The sequence below is a fragment of the Trichosurus vulpecula genome, chromosome 5 (assembly GCF_011100635.1).
Source record: "Trichosurus vulpecula isolate mTriVul1 chromosome 5, mTriVul1.pri, whole genome shotgun sequence".
Lineage (NCBI taxonomy): Eukaryota > Metazoa > Chordata > Mammalia > Diprotodontia > Phalangeridae > Trichosurus > Trichosurus vulpecula.
The window spans coordinates 272,829,949-272,856,907 of NC_050577.1; the positions used below are offsets into that span (position 1 = coordinate 272,829,949).

The 26,959-nt window shown below is 43.3% G+C and overlaps 1 protein-coding gene across 1 annotated transcript; it reads right to left on the reverse strand.

The window, feature by feature from the left end:
- Nucleotides 1-3,766: 3,766 nt before the first annotated feature.
- Nucleotides 3,767-26,959, reverse strand: KRT7 (keratin 7). The gene is made up of 9 exons (XM_036759730.1): nt 26,578-26,959; nt 23,968-24,179; nt 21,167-21,227; nt 18,995-19,090; nt 15,568-15,732; nt 14,180-14,305; nt 11,972-12,192; nt 8,274-8,308; nt 3,767-4,221 (listed from the first exon to the last, which is right to left on the reverse strand). Exons 1-9 carry the CDS (start codon nt 26,950-26,952, stop codon nt 4,061-4,063), a joined length of 1,452 nt encoding a protein of 483 aa, XP_036615625.1. The 5' UTR covers nt 26,953-26,959; the 3' UTR covers nt 3,767-4,060.

The following is a 26,959-nucleotide window of genomic DNA, read 5'->3' on the forward strand; positions in this document are numbered from 1 at the left end:
ATGAAGCCAGCCTTTGAGACTGTCAATGAAGCCCGCTGCCTGGGAATGATAATCCAAATGAAAAGAAAGGAAAGAAGGAAGGAAGGAAGAGAGGGAGAGGCACAGAGAGAGAGAGACAGAGAGAGAGAGAGAGAGAGAGAGGAAGAAAGGAAGAAACAAAGAAAGAAAGGAACAAAGAAGAAAAAAGAAGAGAAAAGAAAAAAGAAAAGAGAAGAAAAGAAAAAAAGAGAAAAGAAAAGAAAAAATATTATATGATGGGATTTAGCCCAATCCTCCATGGTGCTAGAGGTGAAATGGGCCTTTGAATCAGAGGAAATGAAAGTGGGAAGATCATAAAAAATTCTGTCCAAGGGTTACTCTCTTTAGTTGAAGGAGTATCCAAAGCTGACATGGATATGGCTCACTCAAATAAAAAAGCAATCAGCTATATTAGCAAAGTTCTACCCTTGAACTTGCATCTGCAAGGCCCCCCACCCCCACCCCTTGATAGGTTAGTTGTAGAATCTCAAGGCTTCCAACCACTCAGACAGTCAAACAGCTACAACCTGAGTTCAACTGAATGATGATCTGTTCCCTCCCCTCACAAAGGGCCACCCCAAGAAGACCGCTCCAGTCAAAAAACTTGTCCTGGAAACCTGACCAGGCACTGCAAAGGAGGAGAAATAGGCATCAGTCTAGTCAATAAACATTAAGTACTTTTTATGTGTCAGGCACTGTGCTAAATGTTGAGGACACAAAGAAAGGCCAAAGCAAGCCTCCGCTCTTCACTCTTACAGAGTTCACAAGCTAATAGGGGAGACAATATGCAAACTATGTATAAATAAGACATATACAGGATAACTGGAAATAACCAACAGAAGGAAAACACTAGAATTAAAGAGGATTGGGAAAGGCTTCCTGTAGAATGTGGGACTTTAGATGGACTTGAAGGAAAGATTTGAAGGAGATGAAAAGGGAGAGTATTGCATGGATGGGGGATAGTCAGTAAAAATGCCCCCATTTGGGAGAGGGAGTATATGGTATGAAGAAGAAGAAAGAGGCCAACGTCAGACCCATAACTGGTAGAGTCATCAACAAGCAAGTAGCAGGGTAGTCCAACAAGTCAAAATCTCTGCAAGGAGGTGTCCAAGGGTATAGAACTGGCCAAGGGTGGGATATGGAGTCTCAATGGGCACGTTACCCTCAGGGAGATCGATGACTTTTTTACGGTAGGTGCTGGCACCAATGGACTCAAGATTCTCTCTGTGTACTCTGTTAAGTTGATGTTTGTATATGGGTGGAAATCTCAGGAATGCAAACCTGCTTAATGTTAACAGTACAGAAGGGTTTGGAAAAATTGAGAAGCTTCCCATAAGTTTCTCCTGCCATAATGGACTGAGCTGACTAAACATCAGCCTGAAATGGAACCATCCCAACAATGCCGGCAAGTATGTCAAACTAGTTTATGGTTAGGATTGGGACACGTTTGCTGGTCTTGTTCCCTCATTTATCCAGACTTTATTCCCTGTGTGGTAACTCTCCTAAAACCTTCCACCTTCATGGAGGCTTATTCTAACCAATGTGGGGTCTCCAGCAATGATCATTACCCCACTTTCTGTAACTAGCAGATCCATAGAGGTCTGAATCCTGCCTCTTGCCCAATAAACTGCCACCAGGGATTGGGCCTCCAATTTATGGTCAAATGGATTGGGGTGTATGGTCCCACTCCATCTAGAGGTCATTTAACCTCTGCTCCCCTCTAATGAGAGGTATTCCACAATTATACGAAGCAGTCCATTCTGAATGAAGACAACCATCATTTTTAAAGAAGTTTCCCTCACATCGAGTTCACGTATTGCTCCTGGTTCTGTCCCCCTGGATCTAGGCAGAACAATCTGCTCTCCTTCCATTTGACAAACCTCCAAATACCCCCAAAACAATTATTGCCACTTTTTCCCAAGGCTCTTCTCCAAACTAAATACCCAAAGTTCTTACTGTTAAACCTAAAAATTTGGTTGAAGACAACAACAGGCTAGGTGATAGAAAAATTCATATTACTTATATATTTATTTATTCATTCCCTTTAAACTTAGCTGATACATGCATGCATGGAGTCAGATCTGAATCTGACTGCCTGAACAAAGGAAAGAGAAAACTTATATACATTACTTTTAGCAGACTCAGAAGTCTGTGTTACCTCACTTTTATGATCCCCATGTATGTTTAACCAGGATACAAGAAAAGGGTTTTCCTCAATGGAATAGGGTTGTAAAGACAAGAGTGTTGACAAAGGTCAGTTAAAGTATATGCCCATAGAATATTAAGTGAGGTAGTCTTCTCGGGATTAGGGTCTCATCCCTTAATGGTTAACAGGGGAAAGAATATTCTTAGGTCAGCCGGATCTGGCCTTGTTGACAGAGAAAGGATATTCTGAGTTTATTCAGAGAACAAAGAGACTGTTAGGATCAGGCTTTTCTTCTGGTTAATCAGTTCAGGCTCTGAGTCTTATTAAAATTACAAAAATGATATAAAATGGTATAAATGCTCCACATTTCCCATTATCCTTCTAAGGCATGAGCTAGAGCGTGGAGCTCCCCACTGATCTCTCAGAGAATGTTAGTGATCACTTTCTTGCTAAATCCAATATACTGACAAAAAAAAAAAACAGTCACCGTCTTCTCTAACATGTCCACAGTATTTGACACTATTTTTCTCTCTCCAGAATCCTCATTCCCTTGGCTTCCCACACTTTCCTGCTTCTCTTCCTGCCTCTAACCATTTCTTTTTGTCCTTCATTCATCTGCTCTTCCTTTTCCCAACCCCTTAACATAATTGCTTCCCCCAAGGTTTGGTTTTCAGCTATATATGTAAATTATTACAGTACTCCAATAAATTTGGGATCTCATTCACAGAGGATGCCCTTCAATGATGCAAGTGAATGCATCCTGCAAATGGGTGATTCATGTGTGAATGAGTCATAAAATTCTATCTTCCTGAGATAATATTTGTAAAACACTAAGCACGTGCTTGTTCCCTCTCCCCCTCTTTAGACCTGGATTTTCAATTGCCTGTTGGACATCTTCATATATTCCAATTTTAGAATTGGAATGAATTTGAGGGGTTTCATCTACAATATCCTTGACAGGTGATTGCTCCACTTGCGTACCTTTAGTGATGGGAAACTCACTGTCTTTCATGGTGCCCCACTCCATTTGCAATCTCCCTTCTAGTGAGCTAAAAGCTGCCTCCCTACATACATGTAACACCTCAAACTTAGTATCCTAAAGTTGAATTTATTATTTATGCCTCAAAACCTAATCTTCTTCCTGATTTCCCAGTGGCACCACCATTCATGCAGCCAACCAGGCTTAAAATCTTGATGCTATCTCTGACTGCTTGCTGGTCATATCCTCCACCAGTCCATAAGCTCCAAGAGAGCAAAGAGTGTTTGCTTATTTATCTTTGTATTTCCCCTAGCAACTAGCTCAATGTTCTTCACACAGGCAGCATTTAGTAACCATTTAATGAATTCCAGTGTGGGGGATTGGGACCTGAATGTTGGGGATTGAGGATGAGATTAGGAGATGGGGGAATGGGGAATGTGTATGAGCTGCAAGCCTTCAAAGGTTGGATTTTCCTTCATATTACCCAGACTTCTTGGCTTCTTCTGAAAACATCAATATTGATGCCACCATCACTTATCAATTATCCCACCCCTAGACCCTTGACATGCTTGTCCTATTACTATTCTAAGATCAGAATAAAAGGGCATGGACAGCAAGCTCTACTGAGCAGAACAATTTTATTAAGAGTTTTTTTCAAATACTCCCCATAGGCCCCAAGACACAGTAATCTCTACTTTCTCATCTGTTATATAGTGGTGAAGGAAAATGGGGTTGGGGTGGGGTGGGCAAGGAACAAGGAAAAAAAACCATCTACAGATCCGGCTTCTCCATATCTCTTTCCTCACTGTAGCTCCAGAGAGAGGAGGCAGATCAAAGGGTGAACTAGGGTACAAGGGGAATCTCTCTCTCTTCTTCATTGCCATTTCTCTTTACTCAAGCCTCAGTCGCTCCTTAGCTCAGTTCCGGATGCTCCTCCGGGTGGAAGACGTGGTTCTGATAGAATAATTCTTCAAGGTCCCAGATCCAGCTCCACTGGAGAAACCAAGGGCATTGCTGCCCATTGTTCCGCCAAAGCTCATGCCACTGCCTAAACTTCCTCCAACTGAATTCATCACGGCTAAAGAGAAGACAGAGAAGAGAGGTCAATATGTCCCCACCCCATGAGCTGAAATATGGTTTATTTAGATATTCCCAGTACTACCAGGCAACTCCCTGACACTAGCACCAGGTCAAAATACCATATTTTGGATATCTATGGATTTCTTTCATACAAGGTCTCCCTCTTAACATCTAATTCTTAGGAATGGTTCTATTGGATATGAGCTAAAATTGGGGGCCTGGTTAATGTAAGAACTAAAGTATGGGGACTGAGGGAGTTATTCCAGAATTCTTTTGGGAAAAGGAGGTACTGATTGACCTGTTTGGGGGGGGGGGACCCCTTCCATTTTTGTATGTTTCCAGGAAAGAAGGAAGAACAGCCTTGCCTATTTCCTTCCTGCCTCAGATTTGCCTATTTCTAGTAAATCTTGAATCCAACCCAATCTGGCAATTCATCCTAGAATGTCGGGGCTGATGAGGAGCTCAGAGATTAACAAGAAGTTATAGCTATGCAATGGAGTGCTATACTGGACTTTAAGTGATCCTACATGAGATGTCAGACAAGATTTGGAACTACCCGAAGAATTTCATTCTATGGCCTTCTGAAAGCCCTGAATGAGAATGTTCAACATTACATCAAGAGAGAAGCATAGATTCCCCAACTGATAAATGGTCAAAGGTTATGAACAGGCAGTTTTCAGAGGAAAAGAATCAAAGCCAGCAAGAGTCACATGAAAAAAAAGTTCTAAATAACTATTGAATAAAGAAATGGACATTAAAACAGCTCTGAGTTCTACTACCTCACACCTATCAGATTGGCTACCCTGACAGAAAAGCAAAATGACAAACACTGGAAGGGATGGGAAAACAGGGACACTAATGCGCTGCTCGGGGGAGTTGTGAACTGGTCCAACCATTCTGGAGAACGATTTACAGCTATGCCCAAAGAGTTATAAAACTATGCATACTTTTTGACCCAGTAATACCACTACTAGGTCTATATCCCAAAGAGATCAAAAAAAGGGGAAAGGACCTATATGTGCGAAAATATTTACAGAAGCTTTTTTTGTGGTGGCAAAAAATTGGATATTGAGGAGATGCCCATCAACTGGGAAATGGCTAAACAAGTTGTGGTATGGTTGTGGTGGAATACTATTCTACTCTAAGAAATAACAAGCAGAATGGTTTCAGAAAAACCTAGGAAGTCTTATATGAACTGATGCAAAGTGAATTGAGTAGAACCAAGACAACATTCTACGTAGTAACAGCAATTTTGTAACAGTGATCAACTGTGAAAGATTTAGCCATTCTGCTCAAGACAAAGATCCAAGACATTTCCAAAGGACCTGTACTAAGAAAAAAAAACCCACTATCTATCTCCAGAAAGAGAGGACTGATGAACTCTGAGTACAGATTGAAGCATACTTCTTTTACTTTATTTTTCTCGGTATTTTGTGCAAGTTTTCTTTTGCAATATGGCTAATATGGAAGTCTTTTGCATGACTTCACATCTATAATCAATAGCATATTGCTTGCCTTCTCGAGGGGTGGAAGGGAGGGAAGAAGAGAATTTGTAACTCAAAATTTTTAAAAATTAATATTAAAATTTGTAATTAATTGGGAAATATTTAACAAAAAAGATTTTGAATTTTAGAGAGAAAAGCATAGAGATATTAGGAGATAGATTTTAACTGGTACAAGATGGCGGTATATGTTTTTAAGAATTGTGAAATGTGTTCAGTATACTCAAATGAAAGTTGTACCAAATCATGCTATATCTTTGAAGATTATAAATACCAGCAAATTTTTGGAGCTAGTACATATAGACTTGTTAAACTCTCAAAGGAGATAGTAAGAATATAAACAACATCCTTATGGTGTCTGACTATTTCAGTGGGTTTCATTCGTACCCAGCTAGAGACCTGAAATCTCCTCCTACCAACTTGTTTGTGGGGCGGGGCGGGGAAGGGGGGGTTCCCTGCCAAGCTCTAAATTGACCAAAGTAGAAATTAGAGGAGGAATTAAAAAGTCTCAAACCATACCTGATCATTCTCCTCAAAAAGACCCACAACCTAAGTATCTTAATTACACACTAGTAAATATGCTGGGGACCACAAGACCTGAGTTGAAGACTCAATAGAGTCAACATGTGGCATTTTGAATGAGTGCCCATTATGATACCAAGAATGCCATGGGCTTGGCATCATAGCTGCTGGTGTTTAGGGGAGAGCCACAATCATGTACTGATTTGTGCTTTAGCATCTCAGAAGGTGGAGTGAAAGATATGGGAAATCAATCACTATATTCCTCAGCTGAGAGATCTCTTGAAGGAGGCTATTCACTTTGAATTCACATAGAAGCCTGCAGTGGTATGTATGATGATCAGGTTTAGAACTCCAGTAAAGGGATAGATTTTCTGCTAAGAAACCCTGGTGTGCAGGGAATACACAAGATGCCAAATGGATGGAAAACTGTCCTATGTCAAGTAGTTGAAAGACTAAGCAGTTTACCAATCTACAAAATAATCCTAGAGACAATTTTTTGTTGTTCAGTTGTTTCTGCCATGTCAAACTCTTCATGACCCCATTTGGGGTTCTCTTGGCAAAGATGCTAGAGTGGTTTGCCATTTCCTTCTTCAGCTCATTTTACAATTGAGGAACTGAGGCAAACAAAGTTGAGTGACTCGCCCAGGGTCACATAGCTAGTAAGTATCTGAGGCCAAATTTGAACTCAGGAAGATGAGTCTTCTTGACTTCAGGTCCTGCATTCTAGGGCCCCACTGCTAGAGACCTGCAAAGATACCACCTATTGGCCATTGGAGGTTTGGTAGGGTTCCTTGGTGAGCAACAGGAAAAGACTGATGTAGAATAGGCCAAGGAAGTTCCAGGAAGAAGGGCTAATTTAGTTGCATATAGATTATTGGAAGTGAATAATAGCCAAGATGATTCAGATGAAGAGGAAATCTCATCTTGGTAGCTGCTTGAGTGTCAAGGAAGATAACCAAATGAGTCCCAGCCTCAGTGGGACCACTGGTCAAACAGGGTAAGGCAGGAGGGTGGAAGCACAAGGCTGACATTGGAAACCATTGTACTGCCTAATATTTCCAGTTCTCTTCCAGATATGGGCTTGGAGACAGCAATTGATAGCCTAGGCCAGGGCTGTCCAACCTTAGGTTTTTGTTGAAACAATAGACAATATATTTTGTTTGCCATTTTAGTGAGAGCACTGTGGTAGCTCGGCTTCCTTTACTAAAGCATTTATGTAAATGTCTATTCTTTTTGACGGGGTTGCATAAATCCACACTGCTGGCAGCATGTGGGCCCTGCAGGCCTCATTTTGGAAGCCCTGGCCTAGGCTACATGCAAGCTCAGGACTGTGGTTACACAAAGGTGTGGAGCCACCAGTAGTGGGTCATGGAAGAAGTAGCAGGACTATTTGGCCCTTCAGGGAAAAGTCATAGTCACAGATCTAGAATAAGAAAGAAGCTAACAATGTTTTCATGGGATGCACAGGGTATGCAAGGTAAAACAATTACCCAGGTAGACAGATAATGGTCATTATTGGAAAGCACATAACAGATGTAATGGTTGCTATCTAACCAAGTAATGTGCACTCTATAAGAAGTTGCAACATAGGCAATGTGTTATATTTGACCTATGTATTTGTTACACATTACACATCTTGCTCTTATTGCACAAATTGCACAAATAATGTTTTTGCATGTGGCCTATATGTTTGGTTACTGCATGCATCCCTGATAGGCCTAGAGTAGGGAAGAGATTTGCACAAGATCACGAACTAAAACTTGAGTTTCCTTTTTTTTTACCCACCAGTTCTATCCCATGGCCTGAGAACTGGAGTGTTTACTTGCTTTCTTGTGCCAGGTGTAGCAGCCAAGAAAAAATTAGTAAAGGTTAAGGCAATTGAAGATAATTCCAGACAAAGTCCTAGTCCTAAATGGGGTTATCTATATCACTGGCTCCATGCTCAGGTGGGAGACTTAGAAGACCTGAGCTGGTTGACCCTAGGCCTCTGTGATTTGAGTTTCAACTCCAAAAACCAATGACTTACAGATATTGACAGCTCCAACTCCATCTCCAGCCAACCTAAAATTTAAAAAAGGACTGGTTAGAGCCTATATTCCTCCAGGGCTTAGAGATCTGTAGTATTTCTAGTCATTTTTTGTAACAAATTTATACTCTTCACCCTGGACTTTGATGCCCTCCCTCCTGTTACATCTGTTGCTTATTCCAGCTCCATGTCTCCTATACCTTCCAAGCTTTGGCTCCCTGCTTGATGCCTAGAGTGCAATTCCTTTTCCTTCTCTTCTTTCAAGACCCATTTCAGGTGCTAAAACCTTCCTCTACTAATCTGCACTCTACCCCCAAATGAAAAATCATTTCTCCCTTGACATTTTTTTTATTTCAAGCACCCTGTATTATATATATTTCATTCTGTATATGTTACATGCCACATCTTCATCCTGACAAGCTCTTTGAAGGCAGGAAATGTATAATTTTTCATCATTTTATCACCTCCATCTAGCACTGTACCTGACACATAATAAGTATGTAATAATTGTCTGTTGAATGAAAAAACAAAAAGAAATTAAATGAATGCTGTTGCCCAGAAACCTTGCTCTCCACCCTGTACTCTTTTCCCATCTCCTCCTTTTCCATCTCTGAGTTTTCTAACAAGGCTATGTCCTAGACCTCAAGCATCTTACCCAGGCTTCTTTCCCCTGACATTCACAAACCAGCTGAACACACCCTCCCTAACTCAATTTCCCTCAGGCTCCATTTCTTCCATCTCTCACCATTCCCTATCTCCAGCTACTCATTATGGAAGCAAGGTTGGACTTGGAGTCAGGAAGCTTGGATTCTTCTAGTCCTTGTCCCTGCTGCTTATTTGTTCTGTGACATTCGGCAAGTCACTTAATATCTTTGCTGTTGTTGTTCAGTTGTGTCTGACTCTTCATGACCCCCGTTTGGGGTTTTCTTGGCAAAGATACTGGAGTGGTTTGCCATTTCCTTCTCCAGCTCATTTTACAGGTGAGGGAACTGAGGCAAATAGGGTTAAAGGACTTGCCCAGGGTCACACAGCTAGCATCTGAGGCCAGATTTAAACTCAGGAAGATGAATCTTCCTGACTCCAGGGCTGGCTCTCTATCCGCTGGACCCACCTAGCTGCCCTAATATGTTTGGGTCCCCTAAAAATCGGTGATAAGGGCACTTATTCTACCCAACTATGTTGTTATGAAGAAAGCATTTTGTAAATCTCATAAAAAGAACTCGCTATGGGAAACATGAGCACTCAGTATTATTGTGGTTGTTTATTAATTATCTTTTCTGGATCTTTCCCCCATCTAACTCTAAGCTCTCATTGTGCAGAGTTCCATTGGAGCCCCTCTCTTTCTGGCTCTCCCCACTCCTTGTCAGGGCAGGGCTCTCTTTGTACTTGGTGGGGAAGCAGGGAATGAACTTGCTCCCAGTAATGGTTAACTGGGTGCTGATGAAGGGGAGAGGGAAGTAAAAGGTCAGCCTGCAGCAAAGGTGTATGATCTTTACAAATGCTATGGAGATGAAAAATTCATTCATGGCAGCTGCTTATTTGTATTGTGACTCATGCCACATTAGAAAGGAGCAGTTGGCCTTGGGGCCATGCTGGCTCTGTCTGCTAGAGAGCAAACAGTTGCTAGGAGAGAGCCTGGCTGACCCTCCCCTCCTGATTCTTTGCAGCCAAGAACATTGAGAAAAGATTATGGGGATCAAGGCAGTTTATCAAGAAGGATACCGAAGGACCATATTCAAGCGCCCAAAGAGGATTTCTTATTGTGTGGGGGCCTTTCTCTTTCAAGAATAGAACACTGTGTTGAGTTAAAACAAAGGCCAGAAGCCATTAGTTCACTGTGGGAAATCACTTTGCAATCCAGAGTCTCAGATCCCTCATCTGTTAGATGTGGGCTTTGAGCTTCATGGTCTCTAACGTCCTTTTCACTCAAAGACTCTCAGAGTGCGGAGAATGCGGAGGCTGGAGCATTTTAGAAAAAAGAAGCTAAGCTAGAGGGTTAATGCGTTAATGGACAAGACGTCCTGACAGCTCCCATTCTTTTCTCAAGAGGAAGTGGCCTCTGAGTCCTATGAGGTGGGGAGGGAGGGAAAGAAGGATATCTCCCTGTGGTCAATTCAGTTGCTAGTCTGGTTGTTCCCTTTCCCCAGAGGCAGTTGGGACTTTAATTTCCTCCTCTTCTTGGGGACATTTGCATGCTCTAAGTCATTCAGTTGGGTCTCCGGTGCCCATCCCCAAAGAGGCTAGAACAATCAGCCAAGAAACTCCCTTTCCAATCTCTACCTCCCCATGCACACACCCCATTTTACCACTGTTGGCAAAGGTCCTATCTCATGTTTCTCACTGCTCCATCCCTACCAGCCTTTCATGGGTCACTTCTTTATCTTCCCACACCCACAACCCCACCCCATTCCCCACCCTGTACCCCTAACACTCCCCCACCCTGAGATAGATAAGATAGTAGCTATTCCCAAACCTGATTTTGTCTCATAAGAGTTCATAAGATCAAAAGATTTAGACCTAAAAAGGACCTTAGGAAAGTACAGTGGAAAGAAGCTGGATCTGGAGTCAGACAACCTGGGTTCAAATCCTGACTGGGCTGCTCACCACCTGTAATAACCTAAGACAAGTCACAACCTCTCTGCAGCTCAGTCTCCTCAAATGCACTGTAGCTGTAAAGACTACCAGATGAGTCCAGTTTTACTGAACTGTTTTTCTTTATTTCAAGGAAGGATTTTATTGCTGGGGGTAGGGAGAGGGTATATCAGTAATTAATTGTGGTGTGAATAACAAAAATCCATAATAAAACTTTAAAAAGAAAAGAAATAAAATGGAGGTGTTGACTTTCCCTCACTAATCCCATTCAGATGATGCCACTCCCTTGGCTTTAGATCTGATGATCTATACCCCATAATTTAACCTTTGATTATATTCTACTTTGCTATCTAATTATGTATTTGGTCTAAGCCTTTTCTCCCCAGCCAAACTCTTAGCTACTGGAGGGAGAAGGTATACAGAGAGACAGTGTAGTATGCTAAAAAGCATAGAGCCAGAAGACCCAAGTGCAAATTAAATCCTGGCTGTACTGCTTACTTTATATGTGACCTTTTATTGGATGTCACCCACCCTCCCTGAGTCTGTTTGCTCATCTGTAAAATGGAGATGATAGTAGTTACACTATAACTTGCCTCATGGGGATTTTGTGAGATCCCAATGAGATCATGTGTGAAAAATGCAGCTTTAGATTGTAAAATTCACATTATGCATGTAATCTACGTGCATTTGGTACTTGCTAAAAAAAAATGCATCTGATAATCCCTACAACCCAGTATTGGCTTCAAACATACCAAAGTCGTTTCTACCTTTTTTTTTTTTTTTTGCTCATTCTGTTCTTCCTGCCTTGTTGATTCAATAAACATTTGTTGAGGGAGGCTTCCAACATCCTCTCTGTTTGTCTCTTTCCTAGCCATCTGTTAAAGATCAGCTCGAGTACTTAAATTAAATTAAATTAAATAATTAAAGCTTCTGAAAATGGAATGACCTGCCTCATGCAGCAATGAGCTTCCCTTCCCTGTCCATCGAACCTTTCTGTGATGCTTGACATCCAGCATGGCCATGGTCACTAAGTGTTTGGGGGAAGGTTGGCCGACTCCCACAGGGCTGCACTGGAGACCCCCACTCCCAAACGTCACGATGCCCACCTGCTCTCTTCGCCCTCCAGCAGCTTCCGATAGGTGGCGATCTCGATGTCCAGGGCCAGCTTGACATTGAGCAGATCCTGGTACTCACGCAGCTGCCGGGCCCTTTCCTGCTTGCTCCTTTGCAGGGCAGCCTCCAGCTCCTCCTGCTTGGCCCGGGCATCCTTGAGAGCCAGCTCCCCACGTTCCTCAGCCTCCGCGATGGAGGCCTCCAGTTTGGCACGCTATGGGGGAGAGAGGGCCAGAGGTGGAGAAGGGGAAGGGCAAGAGAGGAGAAGAGGGAAGTTTTAAGGCATTGGTTTGGAGACTTGGAGCAGTGTCCATAAAGAGGATCTCGTGATCCTTGATAGAGGCAGACAGACAGGCAGACAGAGAGGAGAGACAGAGAGACAGAAACAGAGGAGGGAGGGAGGGAGAGAGAGGGGGGAGAGAGACAGAGAGAGAGGGAGAGAACAGAGAGAGGGGAGAGCCACTGAGAGGGAGAGAACAGAGAGAAGAGAGAGACAGAGACAGGCAGACAGAGACAGAGACAGAGGAGAGAGACAGAGAGAGACACATACATATATACATACATGCAAACATAGATGATAGATACATAATATAGTTATATAGCACTTCAAAGTCTGCAAAGTGCTTTATAAATATTTCTCATTTTATCCTCACAGAAACCCTGGGAGATAGGTGCTATTATTATCTACATTCTCCAGTTGACAAAATTGAGCCAGACAGAGATTAGGTGACTTGCCCTGGGTTACACAGCTAGTAAGTATCCGAGACCAAATTTGAACTCGGGTCTTCCTGCCTCCAGGATAAAAGCTAAAGGTGTCTCCACATTCTTTGGACTCCCTCATATCTCCCCCATGAGCTCCAATTAATTACTGGGCATCATCTGGGAACTACAATGCCCAGAGTGGTATGATGTTTGCTTCTCCAAACTCCAGGCCTTTTCCTTCATTTCTTTCATTCCTTCGCAACCAAATCATATGAGTCATGGTAAGAAGAAAATACTCTGTTCCTGGTCTAGGAGCCAATTTGTGGCCCCTGCAAGAAAGTTCTAGGTTTCCTGGAGGAAACCACAGAATAACCCATAGAACAGCTGAAAACCACTGAGATAGTCCAGAAATACCTCCTAGGATACTCCCAGGTTCAAACCTGGGTTGAAACAGGTCACCTGGGGCAGCTGAGGGCCCTTGTTAAGTCTGAGTCCTCAGTTCAGGAATGGAAAAAGAATTTGAGGTCCAATGGGATCAGCCCAGAGGTAGAGAGTGAGGAAAGGGACCTGTTTGTCCCATCAGTCCTGATAGCCTATGTGGCCTCACCTGTTCTCCCCTCCTCAGCTCCTGCTTGGAGTCTCCCTAACAGATAATTGGGATACCCTAGTCTAGTACTTTCCAAGCCCAGAGTGAACAAGCAACTCTAACTAGCAGTAAAAGTAGGACAGAGAGACCTCGGCTTTGTCCTCGGGGCATTAAAAGATAAAGAGCATAAAAAATGTAAATAATGAGTTTAAAAGATTGTGCAATTTTAAAAATGCATTGCATTCACATGTTGGCTTTACAGGCACTCTTTCCACAACATGGAAATAACTGCATTTAGCACACTTAAGTTAACAAGAATAATTAGTTAAAGTGGGAAACTACTAGATGGCCAGAATTATTAACAATACCCATCTCTGAGCCACTATAGTAATTAATTATCTCTAAGCTGAATCGACCAAATGACCTCTTGTATTATTTTCCCATCATGAATCACAATGATTCATGCTGCTTGCTCTCAGCTTCAAAATTACTAGGTATCATTCTATCGAACAGCTGCCAATTCTGTCTCTCCAGCTGGGCTTCTGTCTTTTTCCTTTGGGGTCTCCTCCTTCAGAATGGAGGCTGAACTCCAGGGAGGAAGCAGTTCCTTCCATATATCTTACAGAGATTCCAGATGGAAATAAGTCTGAGGCAGGGTTATGAGTACTGTCACCCTCCTCCCTCATACCTCCCCCCCCCACACACACATAGGTATACACAGAAGTCAATAAAGAAGCAGCATTGGGCATGGGTAGGGTTTCAGCAGGGGTTTGAGGGGACCAGAGACTGGCATGCTTTTCACAAACACTGAAAATCCACTAGTCCCACAATGCCAACTTTTCATTCTTTTAGGAATCAAAATATTGGGCATTTGGGGCTTGTTAGTCATAGTAGGGAAGGGGTCCCACGCTACCTGGTTCTTGACATTGTCGATCTCAGCCTGCAGCCTCTGGATGGCTCTATTCATCTCAGCGATTTCACTCCGTGTGCTTCGAAGGTCTTCACCATGTTTCCCAGCCTGCGCCTGGAGAGTCTCAAACTAGAAGGAAAAAATGAGAGAATGACAGGAGTCAATTAATGAGAATGAATGATTCACTCACAGGGCCAAGGAGGAGGCCCTCAGCTTTACCTGCTCAGCCACCAATGTGTCCCTCCCACATGCATACACAAGCCCCCATAAAGCCTTCATCTAAAATGCCCTTACTTCCCATCACCTGCTTAAGTCCTACCCAGTGCTTGATAGCTCAATTGCAAACCTAGCTCTTCCGCAAAGTCTTCCCCAAGCCCCTTTTCAGTAATGCTCTCTTTTCTCTGATGTCACATGACACTTCACTTTGTAATAATAATAGTAATTGATAACAATAGCTAACATTTATATATAGCAACTACTTATGTGCTGGGCACTCTGCTAAGCACTTTACAAATATTATCTCATTTAATCCTCACAACAACCCTGGGAGATAGGTATTACTATCCCCACTTTACAGTTGAGAAAGCTGAGGCAAACAGAGGTTAAATGGCTTGCCTAGGATAGGGCCTGGACCCGTGATTTCGTTGCTACAGGATACTCCTTACCGAGGAAACTCCGCCTCCTAACGAGGGTTGGCACCATCTCTGCAAATTAAGTCTTAGTTGCATAGAATACTGAGAGATTAGTGACTTGCCCAGGGTCACACATTCAGGGTCAGAAGAAGGACTTGAATTCAGGTCTTCTCAGCTCCAAAGTGAGCACTCTATCCACCAAGCCACACTGTCTCTCTGCATAATATTCTATATTATAGGTATATATACACATATACATATATATTATATATTCCAGGTATATATACATATATTACATATTCTATATTACAGATATATACATATATTACATATATACATATATATAATGTGCATACAGGTATATATGTATTCTATACAGGCATATATGTATTATATACATATGTGTTGTGTATATATGTATTACATACAGGTATATACAGGTCTCTGCATCCTCCTTCACTAGGATCCTTTTTCCATGCCTTATCATGACATGGAGTTGGTTCTTGCTTCTTAAAAGCTATAGCCATTATATTTCTAATAAGGATCTTTGCTGAGGAAATGATATCCTAACATGGCACCATGGACTGAGGAGTCCTGTTTGGGGCTGACTGGTATCTGAGGAAGACTACGGTCTCTTCAGTCTTGAAGAATAGTCCTTTGTCTGTCTGAACTAAGCGAGGTAGGTTAGGGGAGTTACTAGGATGACCCCTGCAGGACCTTACCAGGTGGAGGATTTGAACCTATCCCAACCCCATTCACCTTAGTCTGGTACCAGGATTCAGCTTCAGCCCGGCTGCGGTTGGCAACCTCCTCATACTGAGCTTTGACATCAGCAATGATACTGTCCAGGTCCAGGTTACGACTATTGTCCATGGAGAGCACCACAGAAGTGTCTGAGATCTGGGTCTGCAGCTCATTCAGCTCCTGTGGAAATTCAGACAGTTACGGTCAGGGACCAGCAGGCAGGGCCTTTCCTCCGCCCAGATTCCATGGGCCCACCACACTTCAGTCAGGGTTAAGAGGAAAAATCAAGAGGAATGCAACAAAAAGAAAGGCAACAAGGGAGACAATGAGAGATAAAGATACCCAAAGAGATACTAAGAGAGAAATGAAGAAAGAGACAATGAGAGACAGAGATGAAAACACCCATGGAGATACTGAGAGAGAAGTGAAGAAAGAGAGGGGACAGATGTCAAAAGAAATATAGAAAGAAAGAGGGTCATAGTAGGAATAGTGGGCATTTATATAATACTTTAAAGTTTCCAAGGTGGTTTAGATGGTATTTCCTTTTAGGTTCATAGTAAGCCTACGCAGCAGGCACTACAGGTATCGTGAGCCCCATCTTATAGATGAGAAAACAGAGGCCTGGAAAGATTAAGTAAACTGTCTAGTCAGGGATAAGATTTGAACTCAGAGCTTCCTGACCCCAAGTCTAACACAATACCAAGACAAATATTGCAAGAGACAAAGTTAAAGAGAGACTGAGAGAGATATGAGATAGAGATACCTAAAGATATAGGGAGGCTAGGAAGCCAAAAGTGATGGGAGAGAGACATAGATACAAACACTTTGATACAGAGGATCTTATCACCATATTCTTGAATTAGCCCTCTGCTTGTATTTCTGCTATAAAGAAGAGCCATTTGTTAAACTGTCCTTGGATTAGGGATACACACACGTGCGCGCATGTGTGTGTGTGTGTGTGTGTGTACAAAATGGTGGCTGGGGTTGGGATAATACCAATACTAAAGGCAAGACCAATCTGCAATTCATACAGGCTGATTGAAATACAGACACAACAAGAGTTTGGAAAGTAGAGACCAAAACAGATGTGTAGAATAGCTAATGAAGTATCTACAGAACTGTAATTGACCCCATGAGCCTCCTAAACATTATGAACCCAGTTCTGCTCCACACCTCCACCAAGACACCCAAAGGACAGTTAGCTTGGTATGATGAGAGTGTCCATGCCTTTATAGGGAAAAAGAGTGAGTCGAAAAGAGTGGAGTAAGAGTGTGAGGATGGATGAGAGGAGTCGAGTGTGTGGTTGGCTGGAAGTATGTAGGAAAGAATCAGCAAAAGTGATGATGGGAGAAAGGAATGTGAACCAATAATCAGTCTGTCCAGGATATTCCAGGGCCCCATTCACCTCAGACTCGCATGAAGTAGTGGTTCGATATACAAATGTCAAGTCTTCAGCCACACAAAACCCATTCCATGTTTTCTAGACCCTCGTTTCATCCTAACCTGGCTTTGAGCCTCCACACATACATAAGACCTGGAAGAGTCTCCCCATCTTACTCTCAGCCCAAATCTATTCCTCCCCTGCTTGGAGATCCGACTCCACTTTCTCTCCCCATACGTACACACATGACTTTAGACACCTTCCCTAACTGACCCTACCTGGTTTCTCTTATTCCTTCCTATATTCTCAGTACTAATATGATACATAAAGTAATAAAATATCCTAGGTGCAACAGCTTTAGAAATGATGACCCCATGTGCAGTCCCCATGAGGTCTGATTAAGGCAATATAGGCCCTCCTTGGCAACCACACAAGTCCTTATCCTTCTCTATCTGCTACTGGCTCGTTTCCTTATTAATTCTCCCTAAGATCTAGAGAGGTATTTAAGGTATGTAAGGGAGGTACCTGAGGTATTTAAGGAATATGTTCTGCTATTTAACCGTAAGCTAATAGAAATGCACATTTGCTCTCAATTATTTCTGAGCCCCCATTCATTTATAAATAAACCAAAAAAGCCACCTTCCATATATTCTTTTTCTCCTCTCTCTGTGTGTCTCTCTCAACCCCTCGAATCTCATGGGCTTAAATTAACATCAATGTTACTAGCTATACAACCGCAGAATAACAATAGAGACATATATAAAGATTTCAAACATTTAGCAGCTGTGAAAAAAAAATCACAGAATCACCTCTGTGCAACTGTCACTAAAACCATCAGCACCAACATTCAAAAATCTCTAGGGTCAACATTGAACTCTCAAGAATTTTCTTTAGGTTATCTTCTCCATAGGATGATTAAACTCAGTTCTCACAAAATGCCTTTTCAGTGTTTCTCGAAGATCACAGATAACTGACTCACAGTCTCAGGAAAGAGGTTTTCTTAATCCTTTCTCTAAGCGCTTCACAAAGTCTTAGCTGTGACTGTTAAATCACTCCAGAATTACAGGTAAAACTATAAATCCCCAAGAACTAATTCATTCTTAAAGATATAGCAATATAGTCTCTGTGGGAAGAGCTACTGGAGATGGTATTACATGGGATTAAGAGTGTAGAGATTATCTAGTCTTTTCATTGTACAGAAGAGGGAAGTGAGGTGGTTGGTCAAATTACTTGCCTGTTGTCACAAAGAGCCAGGATTTTAAATCTGGTTTTTTTCTGACTCCAAACCAGTAATTCTTTATACTATTCTATGCTGAATATATGTGTGTGTGTGTGTGTGTATGCGCACATGTGTGTGTGTACACACATATATACACATATATATACATACACATATATACATGTGTATGTATATATGTGCATGAAATATGTCTATGAAGTATGTATATATGTGCAGAAAAACCTTAAGGAAACACTTAAATGAATTGATGCTGAGTGAAGTGAGTAGAACATTGTACACAGGACTCATGATGGAAAATGCCATCTACATCCAGAGAAAGAACTATGGAGGCTAAATGCAGAGCGAAGCAGATGATTTTCTTTTTTTGTTTTGTTTTTTTGTCTTTGTCTTTGTTAGTTTTGTTTTTTCTTACTCATGGTTTCTCCAATTTGTTATAATTCTTCTATACAACATGACTAATGTGAAAATATATTTAATAGGAATGTATGTGTAGCACTTATATCAGATTACAGGCAGTCTTGGGGAGGGAGGAGGGAGGGAGGAAGGGGGAGAAAATTTAAAACTTATGAAAGTCAATGATGAAAGCTAAAAATAAATAAATGAACTAATAAAAAGTATAATAGTATAAAGAATTACCAGTTTGTGTATATACACACACACACAAACACACACACACACACACACACACACACATCAAAACCGACCCCTCCAAAGCACATCTGGTTAGGTGTCATCCTGCCCAAAGGCAGGGGGCTGGGTAAGAGGACCTCCCAATCTTCAGTTCCTAAGACTCTCACAGAAAGAATCCCAGAAATCCTTACCATTTCATGAAGTGCTCTCAGGAAATTGATCTCATCAGTCAGGCCATCCACCTTGGCCTCAAGTTCTACCTTGTTCATGTAGGCACTGTCCACATCCTGGATTGTCAGAGAAAGGAAAACTCTGTGAGTCCACAAGACTAGGAGCAGCTACATTGAACCACTCACAGCCAAATGACCTCCACTGGCTGAACTGATATCTAACGTCATGGCTTACACATGTCCCTTTGCTTTAAGACAGGCTATGGAGGCCACCAGTCCCCAGTATAACCATGTGCTACTGGTTATTCTTAATCATAGAGGCATTAGAATGTTAGATCCGAGTATCAAGAGCTGGAAAGGAGCATTGAGGTCGTACAGTCAGCCTCCTTCTTTTGTAAAGGAGGCTCAGAGAATTATAGTAACTTACCCAAGGTCACATAGGTAGTAAGATTGAAACCAAGATCTTCTGAATCCAATTCCAAAACTCTTTCTATACTTTACTACCCAACATACTTGATAAAATGATTTTAATGCTTGGTCCTGGTTGGCTAAGAGATCTTGAACCTCCAAGCCTGGGCATTTAACCACTTCCTGTTATTCAGATTAGAATTAGATTCCCAGTTCTACCATCAACCAGTTTCATGATCTTAATTAAGAAAATTTCTTTTCTTCTCTGAATCTATTTCATTATCTGTAATAAGGTTTTAAAATAATTCTTATCTTGATGTCTCCACGAGATTGTTAGAGGATTGAATGAGATAATGGAAAGTACTTTCAGAAGAATGTAAAGTGCCTCACAAATACAAAGTATCTTGAATTATCATGGTGTGTATTGTGTGTATCATATATGCTTTCTTCCTTGTGAAGATGAGAATTCTGACCCACTACCCCCCAGGGGCACATGCTTCGAGTGGTTTCTCCATCAGTAAAGATGGGTGTGTGTTGAGTCAACCAAACTCTCTGAAGAGCACTCACCCATTTGTGGGCTACTTGGCCAAGACTAAGAGTGCAGCCCAGAGTGCAAAACCATGACCCTTGAGCCATTCACTCCCTGCCCTACCCCAGCAAGACTTGGTTCCAGGGAAAGACGTTATCTGTCCCAGTCATAAAGTCTTAGAGACAAAGCATCAAAAATAGGACTTTAGAGATAATCTTTGTATAAAAGAGGAAGATGGGGGTGATCCTTTGGTGGTGATAGAGGGAAATTGATTAGTCCAAAGACACAGAGCAATTTAGTAGCAAAGTCAGAACTAAAACCAAGGTCACTCAGGCACATAATTCCCACCTCCATAGCATCTTAAGTTTCATAAAGAACCTTCCTCCCAACTACCAAATGAGGTAGTATTACAAAGTAGCCAGTTAGTCAATGAACATCTATTATGTGCCAGGCACTGTGCTAAACCCTGGAGATATAAAAAACGGCAAAATATAGCCCCTGCCTTCCACGAGCTCACGGTCTAACAGGGGAAACATGTAAATGGTTAAATACAAATAAGACACACAAAAATCAATGCAGGGAAGGCGGTAGTTTTTTGTTTTGTTTTTGTTTTTAATTAAAGAGGCCATCCCTTGACTCACTTCTTAAAGAGGCCTGTTGGCTGAATGGGCATAACCTCACTCAAAGTGAAGGTTGTGAAAAGGCCTTAGCTTAAAAGGGCCAAAGTCTCCCATTGCATCCTGGGCCACCTCCAATCATCCTGATGAATATCAGGCCACTGGACCCAGATGGCTCTGGAGGAGAAAGTGAGGCTAGTGACCTTGCACGGCCCTCCCTCACTCAAATCAAAGTCAACTGCAAGTCATGTCATCATCTCCCCGACATCATGGTCCTCTTTGAGGACGAAGGACAAACACAACAACAGTCTAATCCAGCAAGCATCTAATAAATGCCTACTATATATAAACATATTGACAAGGGCCTTGGATCCAGGAAACAAAATCATTCCTGACTTCAAGGAACATATTCTACTTACTTTGTCCCCAACTTCATTCACAAAGAAATGGTTTCAAAGAGATTAAGCACATCAGAGCCATCAAGATGAGAATAGAGCTACTCCCCCCCACATCCAGCATTCTTCCAAATACACCTCACTGTTGCTCTACATGAATGTTTTTTCACCATAATACTGACTTCCTGGTCAAGGACATATGCTGGCCGCTTTCTGGCCACCCCTGCTCCTGCCTGCCACTCACCTTCTTCAACACCACAAATTCATTCTCAGCAGCTGTACGCTTATTGATTTCATCTTCATACCTGAAAATAGAAATAGATGGGGTGAGAAGATTGGGACAGCAAGAAAGCTCCTCATCTACCCCACTAGGAACCCTAAAGCAAAGGTGATCTAGCTTTCTAATAATCTTTCTTGAAAACTAGCCCCCCTCCACCCCTCTCCAAGGCTAAGAGCCTGCCAGGGTCTAACAGAAACGTAATCTCCCATGGTCCTCCATATGAGTTTCTCTGGAACTGTGTATGGGGCAAGTGGTACTCAGAAATTGGGGTCTATAGACACTAGAATAGACAGGGTCACAAAAGTGAATTAACTTTGCCTCCTCACTAGGTAGAATTAGGAGTTGGGGAGGTTTTAAGAGAAGAGGAGACATTAGTTTAATACAGTTTTATAACTGGGTGATCTCAGGGAATCAAATGGGGTTTTAGCTAATAGAGTATAATGGCATCTGATGGTTGTCCAGTGATGGCAGCCACCAAGAAGGATCCTGGGATTGGCAACCAACAGGGACTTCAACTTATTTATTGAGGAGGAAACTGAAGTTCAGTGAGTTAACTGCTCAAAACATTCAGGTTTCCCTCTGCCCCACCCCAGCCTTTGAAATCTACCTCAATAGCCAGAGGGAGACCAGGGGACAAAGAGAAGAACAGGCTGTTTCTAGGTAGTACAAACAGAAAGAAAGAGCAGACCTCCTCCCTGCCTTCCAGGATCTTTCCCCACCTGCCCGCCCTTCCTCGCTTTCTAAGTCGATCAAAGGGCAGAAGAGATATGGGCTTTAAGGGGGCCAGGTGGAGAAAGAGGAGTGAAAGTCATCAGGTTAAAAGGAGTTGGTGCCAGTGCTTAGAATCCCTAGGAGCTTTCCTCAGTCCCTCCTTGTTTCTCTTTTGCACCTGTTTCCACTCCACCTGCTTTGAGGATTAGGGATGTTGACTTTTCTCTAGGAGGGATGGGTAGGGCACTTCCCCACAGCCAGAAGGCCAAAGGTTCGTTCTTAGTTGTTATCTAGGCCAGCTCCCATCTCCTTCATGCTTCTGCCTGAAGTATCTAGTTCCTCTCCAAGTTGGCACTCCTCCCTCCTATATTAAGCCCACCTCTCTCTCCTAAGGCCTTTAGCCCTGAACCTAACCCTCTGAAGGCAGAGTTCATTCTCTGATGCCTGCAGCACCCACCAAAGTGTACCCGGGCTTGGCCCCACCCCAGCACTCAAGCTGTGATTTCCAATGGAAGGGAAGGCACTGAGGCTACCTCCCAGGTTGTCCTCAGCAGCCCCGGCCTTCCACTTTCTCTGCCTTCATACCTTCACTTTTTGTGTTGCCTACTGGACTCTGACTCCTCTCTTCCCCTTGACAATCCTATCCCTCAGGAGTATAGGATTTAGCACTGAAAGTTCACCTAATGCAACTTCTTCATCTTCCGAGAGAGGATACCAAGACCCAGAGAGGTTATAATTTTTCCACCTCTGAACCCAAGCCCTCTGATTCACAATCTATTACTCCTTCCACCATACACAGCCACCTCTCCAGGAGTCCTTTATTCTGCCTCCCCACAGTAAGTGTGACGCTTTATTTGTATTTGTCCGTATTCTGTTTGGAAAACTTCTGAATCACTCCCGCTAGAATAAAGCACTCTCTCTTCTTCCACCCCTCTCTCATTCAAGAGCAATTCATAGAAGGAATGGTCACTGCTGTGATCATGTTAGTCCTTATTGAGGAAATGAAACCATCTGCTTTTCAATCCAATAACCACAGACTCAGAAAGCGACCTGACCTACTGAAATCTACCTCAATAGCCAGAGGGAGACCAGGGGACAAAGAGAAGAACAGGCTGTTTCTAGGTAGTACAAACAGAAAGAAAGAGCAGACCTCCTCCCTGCCTTCCAGGATCTTTCCCACCTGCCCTCCCTTCCTCTCTTTCTAAGTCTATTAAAGGGCAGGATTGATATGGGCTTTAAGGGGGCCAGGTGGAGAAAGAGGAGTGAAAGTCATCAGGTTAGAAGGAGTTGGTGCCAGTGCTTAGAATCCCTAGGAGCTTTCCTCAAAAAAAAAGGACACACTATAAAGGTGGCGGAAGGGAGGAAGGGACACCTCAGGACTCGTCTATAAAGAGTCATTAACCAAGCAGTTTCAGCCCGCCACTCCTGAGGCTCCAACAAGAGGGGACAAAGCTAAGTGACAGATGAATGTTAGATAGACGTGCAAATGGGTTATTTACCCAAGAAGGCTTAGAGGGAAGCATAATAGCTACCTTTAAGCATTTAAAAGGCTATTGTGGGAAAGAAGGAATGAAGCTTGTCCCCAGTGGGCAAAAAAAGAACCGGGAGTAGTGAATGGAGGTGGCAAATGTTAGGTTTGAAGGCAGAAAAAACTTCTTACAATTAGAGCTGTCCAGTAATGAGTGAGCTCCCCATTATTGGGGAGTATTCAAGCAGCTGTGATGGTTATAGTAGAAGGGATTTGGGTTCAAGTTTGAGTAAGACTAGTATCTAAGGTCCTCCCAGAACCGAGATTTTGTGAAAGTCTTTCTCAACACTTGTGGGGGGAGGGTATGGGGAAGTAATGAGAGCAGAGATTACATGGGAGGGGGGGGTGGGGAGGGAATCCCATAAGTAGACTGAGTCTTTCTGAGAGGAAATTGTGAAGACCATGGGTCATCTGTTCTGAAGACAGGTGTATGGTTGTGTCAACATCAAGTGTAGCAAGATTTCCACTAAGGGTCCAGGGCCCCCCCATTCCCCACCCCCATCCAGAGCCCCTCCCACTCTGTTACTTATTCTTGAAGTCCTCCACCACATCCTGCATGTTCTTCAGCTCCCCCTCCAGGCGACCCCGGTCTCCCTCAAGTCCGTCCAGCTGCCGCCTCAGGTTGGCAATCTGGGCTTCAAAGATGGATGGAAGGCAGCTGCCTTTGGAGGACTTCTGATCTTGGAGGAGCCTCCACTTGGTCTCCAGCATCTTGTTCTGCTGCTCCAGGAAGCGTACCTGAGATCCCGAGAAAGAGGCAGATGAGAGAGACTGAGTCCGGCAACTAGGTGACACAGTGGATAGAGTGCCGGGCTAGAAGTCTGGAAGACCAGAGCTCAAATCTGGCCTTAGACACTATGTGATCCTGGGCAAGTCACGTAACCCTGTTTCCCTCAGCTTCCTAAACTGTAAAAATGGGGACTACTGGCAAAGGAACTACATTCACTGAGCCACTCAGCTGACCCTATTATGATAATAGTAATAATTAGTAATAATACCAATAACATTTCTATAGCATTTGAAGGTTTAAAGAGCATTTTCTTTACTTGTACCATGTACCTTACAGAGCTATTGCATTAGTATCCCCATTTACAGATAAGAAACTGAGGATCACACTATTTGTGAGCATAAGGATTTGAGCCCAGTTATCTGGACTGTGAGCCCAGTGCTTTGCCCATGCCTCGTGCTGGGCATTTTAGGAAAATTCAGGAGGAGAATGAGGCCAGGCCATCGCCCTCCCAGTCCTACTCAAGGTGACACATAGAAAACAAACAATAAAGGCAGAGAATGCCAAGGGCCCAGTAAATGGCAGGCTTCCTGAAGAAATCGAAATCTGATCTGGGTCCTGGGTAGAATGCAGCTGGGAAGAAAGGACTGAGGTGTGGACAAAACATTCCAAGTAAGAGGGATCATGCAAACAATGAGGAAGTGTGGGACTTAGGGTCAGGGAATGAACACTTCCGGAGCACAGGGTTCGTACAGGAGTACCTGAGAACATTCAAGAAAGGTTGGAAATATGAAGGATTTCAAATGCCAAAAATCTAGGTTGGGGTGCAAAGGGGCCAGTCATTTAATAAACATTTATTAAGTGCTTGCCGTATGCCAGTTGCTGTGCCAAGAGCTGAGGATTAAGGCAAAAGACAGTCCCTGTTCAAAGAGTTCTAAGTCTAACGGGGAGACAACGTGCAAACAAGTGTGTACAAACAAACTATATGCAGGATAAACTGGAAATAATCAACAGGGGGAAGGCACCTGAATTAAGAGGGATTGGGAAAGGCTTTCCTATAGAAGGCAGGATTTTAGCTGGGCCTCGAAGGAAGCCAGGGAAGCCAGGAGATGAGAATGAGGACATGTGAAATAGCCCAGGGCTATTCCCCCTACCCAAGACACTGGCCCCTCCACTTCCTCTCTTCCTGTCCAGCTCTTTTTGGACCCCTCTCAGTCTGGCCTGGTCTTCCTCTGCCTTTCTGGTGTAGGTCATTTCGGGGAGGGAGGGAAAGAAAAACAAGAAAAATCAATCATAGAATCAGAGCTAGAAGGGATTTCAGTGGCCATCTGGTCCAAATCCTCCATTTTAGAGATGAGGAACTGAGGCTCCAAAGGGAGTAAATGACTAGAACAAGGTCACGCAGATAGCAAGTGCAGAGGCGTGGTTGGGGTTCAGGGACAGCCATTACAAAGCCCCTATTCTTTCTGCTGTGCCACCCCCCTGACTAATGTCCACAGAATAATACTAACTCAAAACCTCTTTATGCTTTGAGGAGAACAAAGCGCGTTCCTCACAAAAGCTCTAGGAGGTAAGGGGTACATGCATTATTAACCACATTTTACAAAGGGAGAGACTGAAATTCAGAGTTGCTGAATTATGGGTGGCCTCAGGGGCAATATCAGAGCCAGGATCCACAATGCTAGCCTGAAAATAGCTTGAGAGTCCACAGTACACCACAAAATCTGTGTCTGGGTTTGGTCCCTCCCAGTTACCATCACTCAATTATCCTAGTCAATCAAACAAGCCTGTATTAAGCACTGTACTAGGCACTGGGCATCCAAAAACCAAACATGAAATTGCTTCTGCCTTCACTGAGCTTACTTTTTTTTTTCTTTTTTAAGGTAATCAGGGTTAAATGGCTTGCCCAGGGTCACACATCTAGTAAGTGTCTGATTCTAGATTTGTACTGATTTCTACCGGGACCATCTACCCACCTTGCTCACTGAAACCCATCCTATTCTCTCACCCCCTGAGGGAAGAGAAGTTCACCTCTTCCCAGTCGGATGGGGGAGGCAGGACATACCCACAGAGTTTTAGATGCTGGATGGGATGAAAGGATGGGGTGGGGTAGAGAGACAGGAAAGGCTCACTGGAGAAAGGGAGATTTAAGAACAGGTCCAAAGAAATAAGGGTTGGTCAGATTACAAGGCTCTGTAGTCACTAAGTCCCTAGAAAGAGAAAAGAAGGGTAGAAGAATTCCCATGTCCACTGTTTGCCTCCCCACTTCCACCCTCCACCCCCCCATCATCTCCCTCCCTGCAACTTGGGGACAAAGTTCTCTATAGCTTAGGGTGTTGTGTGTAGAGGGGTGAAAGAGAGGGGGAAGGGGAGGGAGATCCCAAACTCTCCACCCCACCCCTTTCTTACCTTGTCAATGAAGGAGGCAAACTTGTTGTTAAGGGTCTTTATCTGCTCTCGTTCCTCCTTGCGCACCTGCTGGATCTGGGGGTCGATCTCTAAATTGAGTGGGGCCAGCAGGTTCTGATTGATGGTCACCTCATGGATGCCAGCCCCTCTGGCTCCAAAGCCTCCTCCTGAGGCCCCTCCATAGGCAGAGGGGAATCCCACAGATACTCGGGTCCTCCCAGAACCCAGACCATAGAGACTGCTGCTTCCGAAGCCCCCCATCTGGCTGGCTGAGCTGCCCCTGGAGGACACTGAGCTCATCAGCCGCTGGCCTCCCCTTCGAGGGAAGGCTGCAGAGCGAGAGCTGAAGGTCTGGGAGCTAAACCGGACAGACATACTGGTC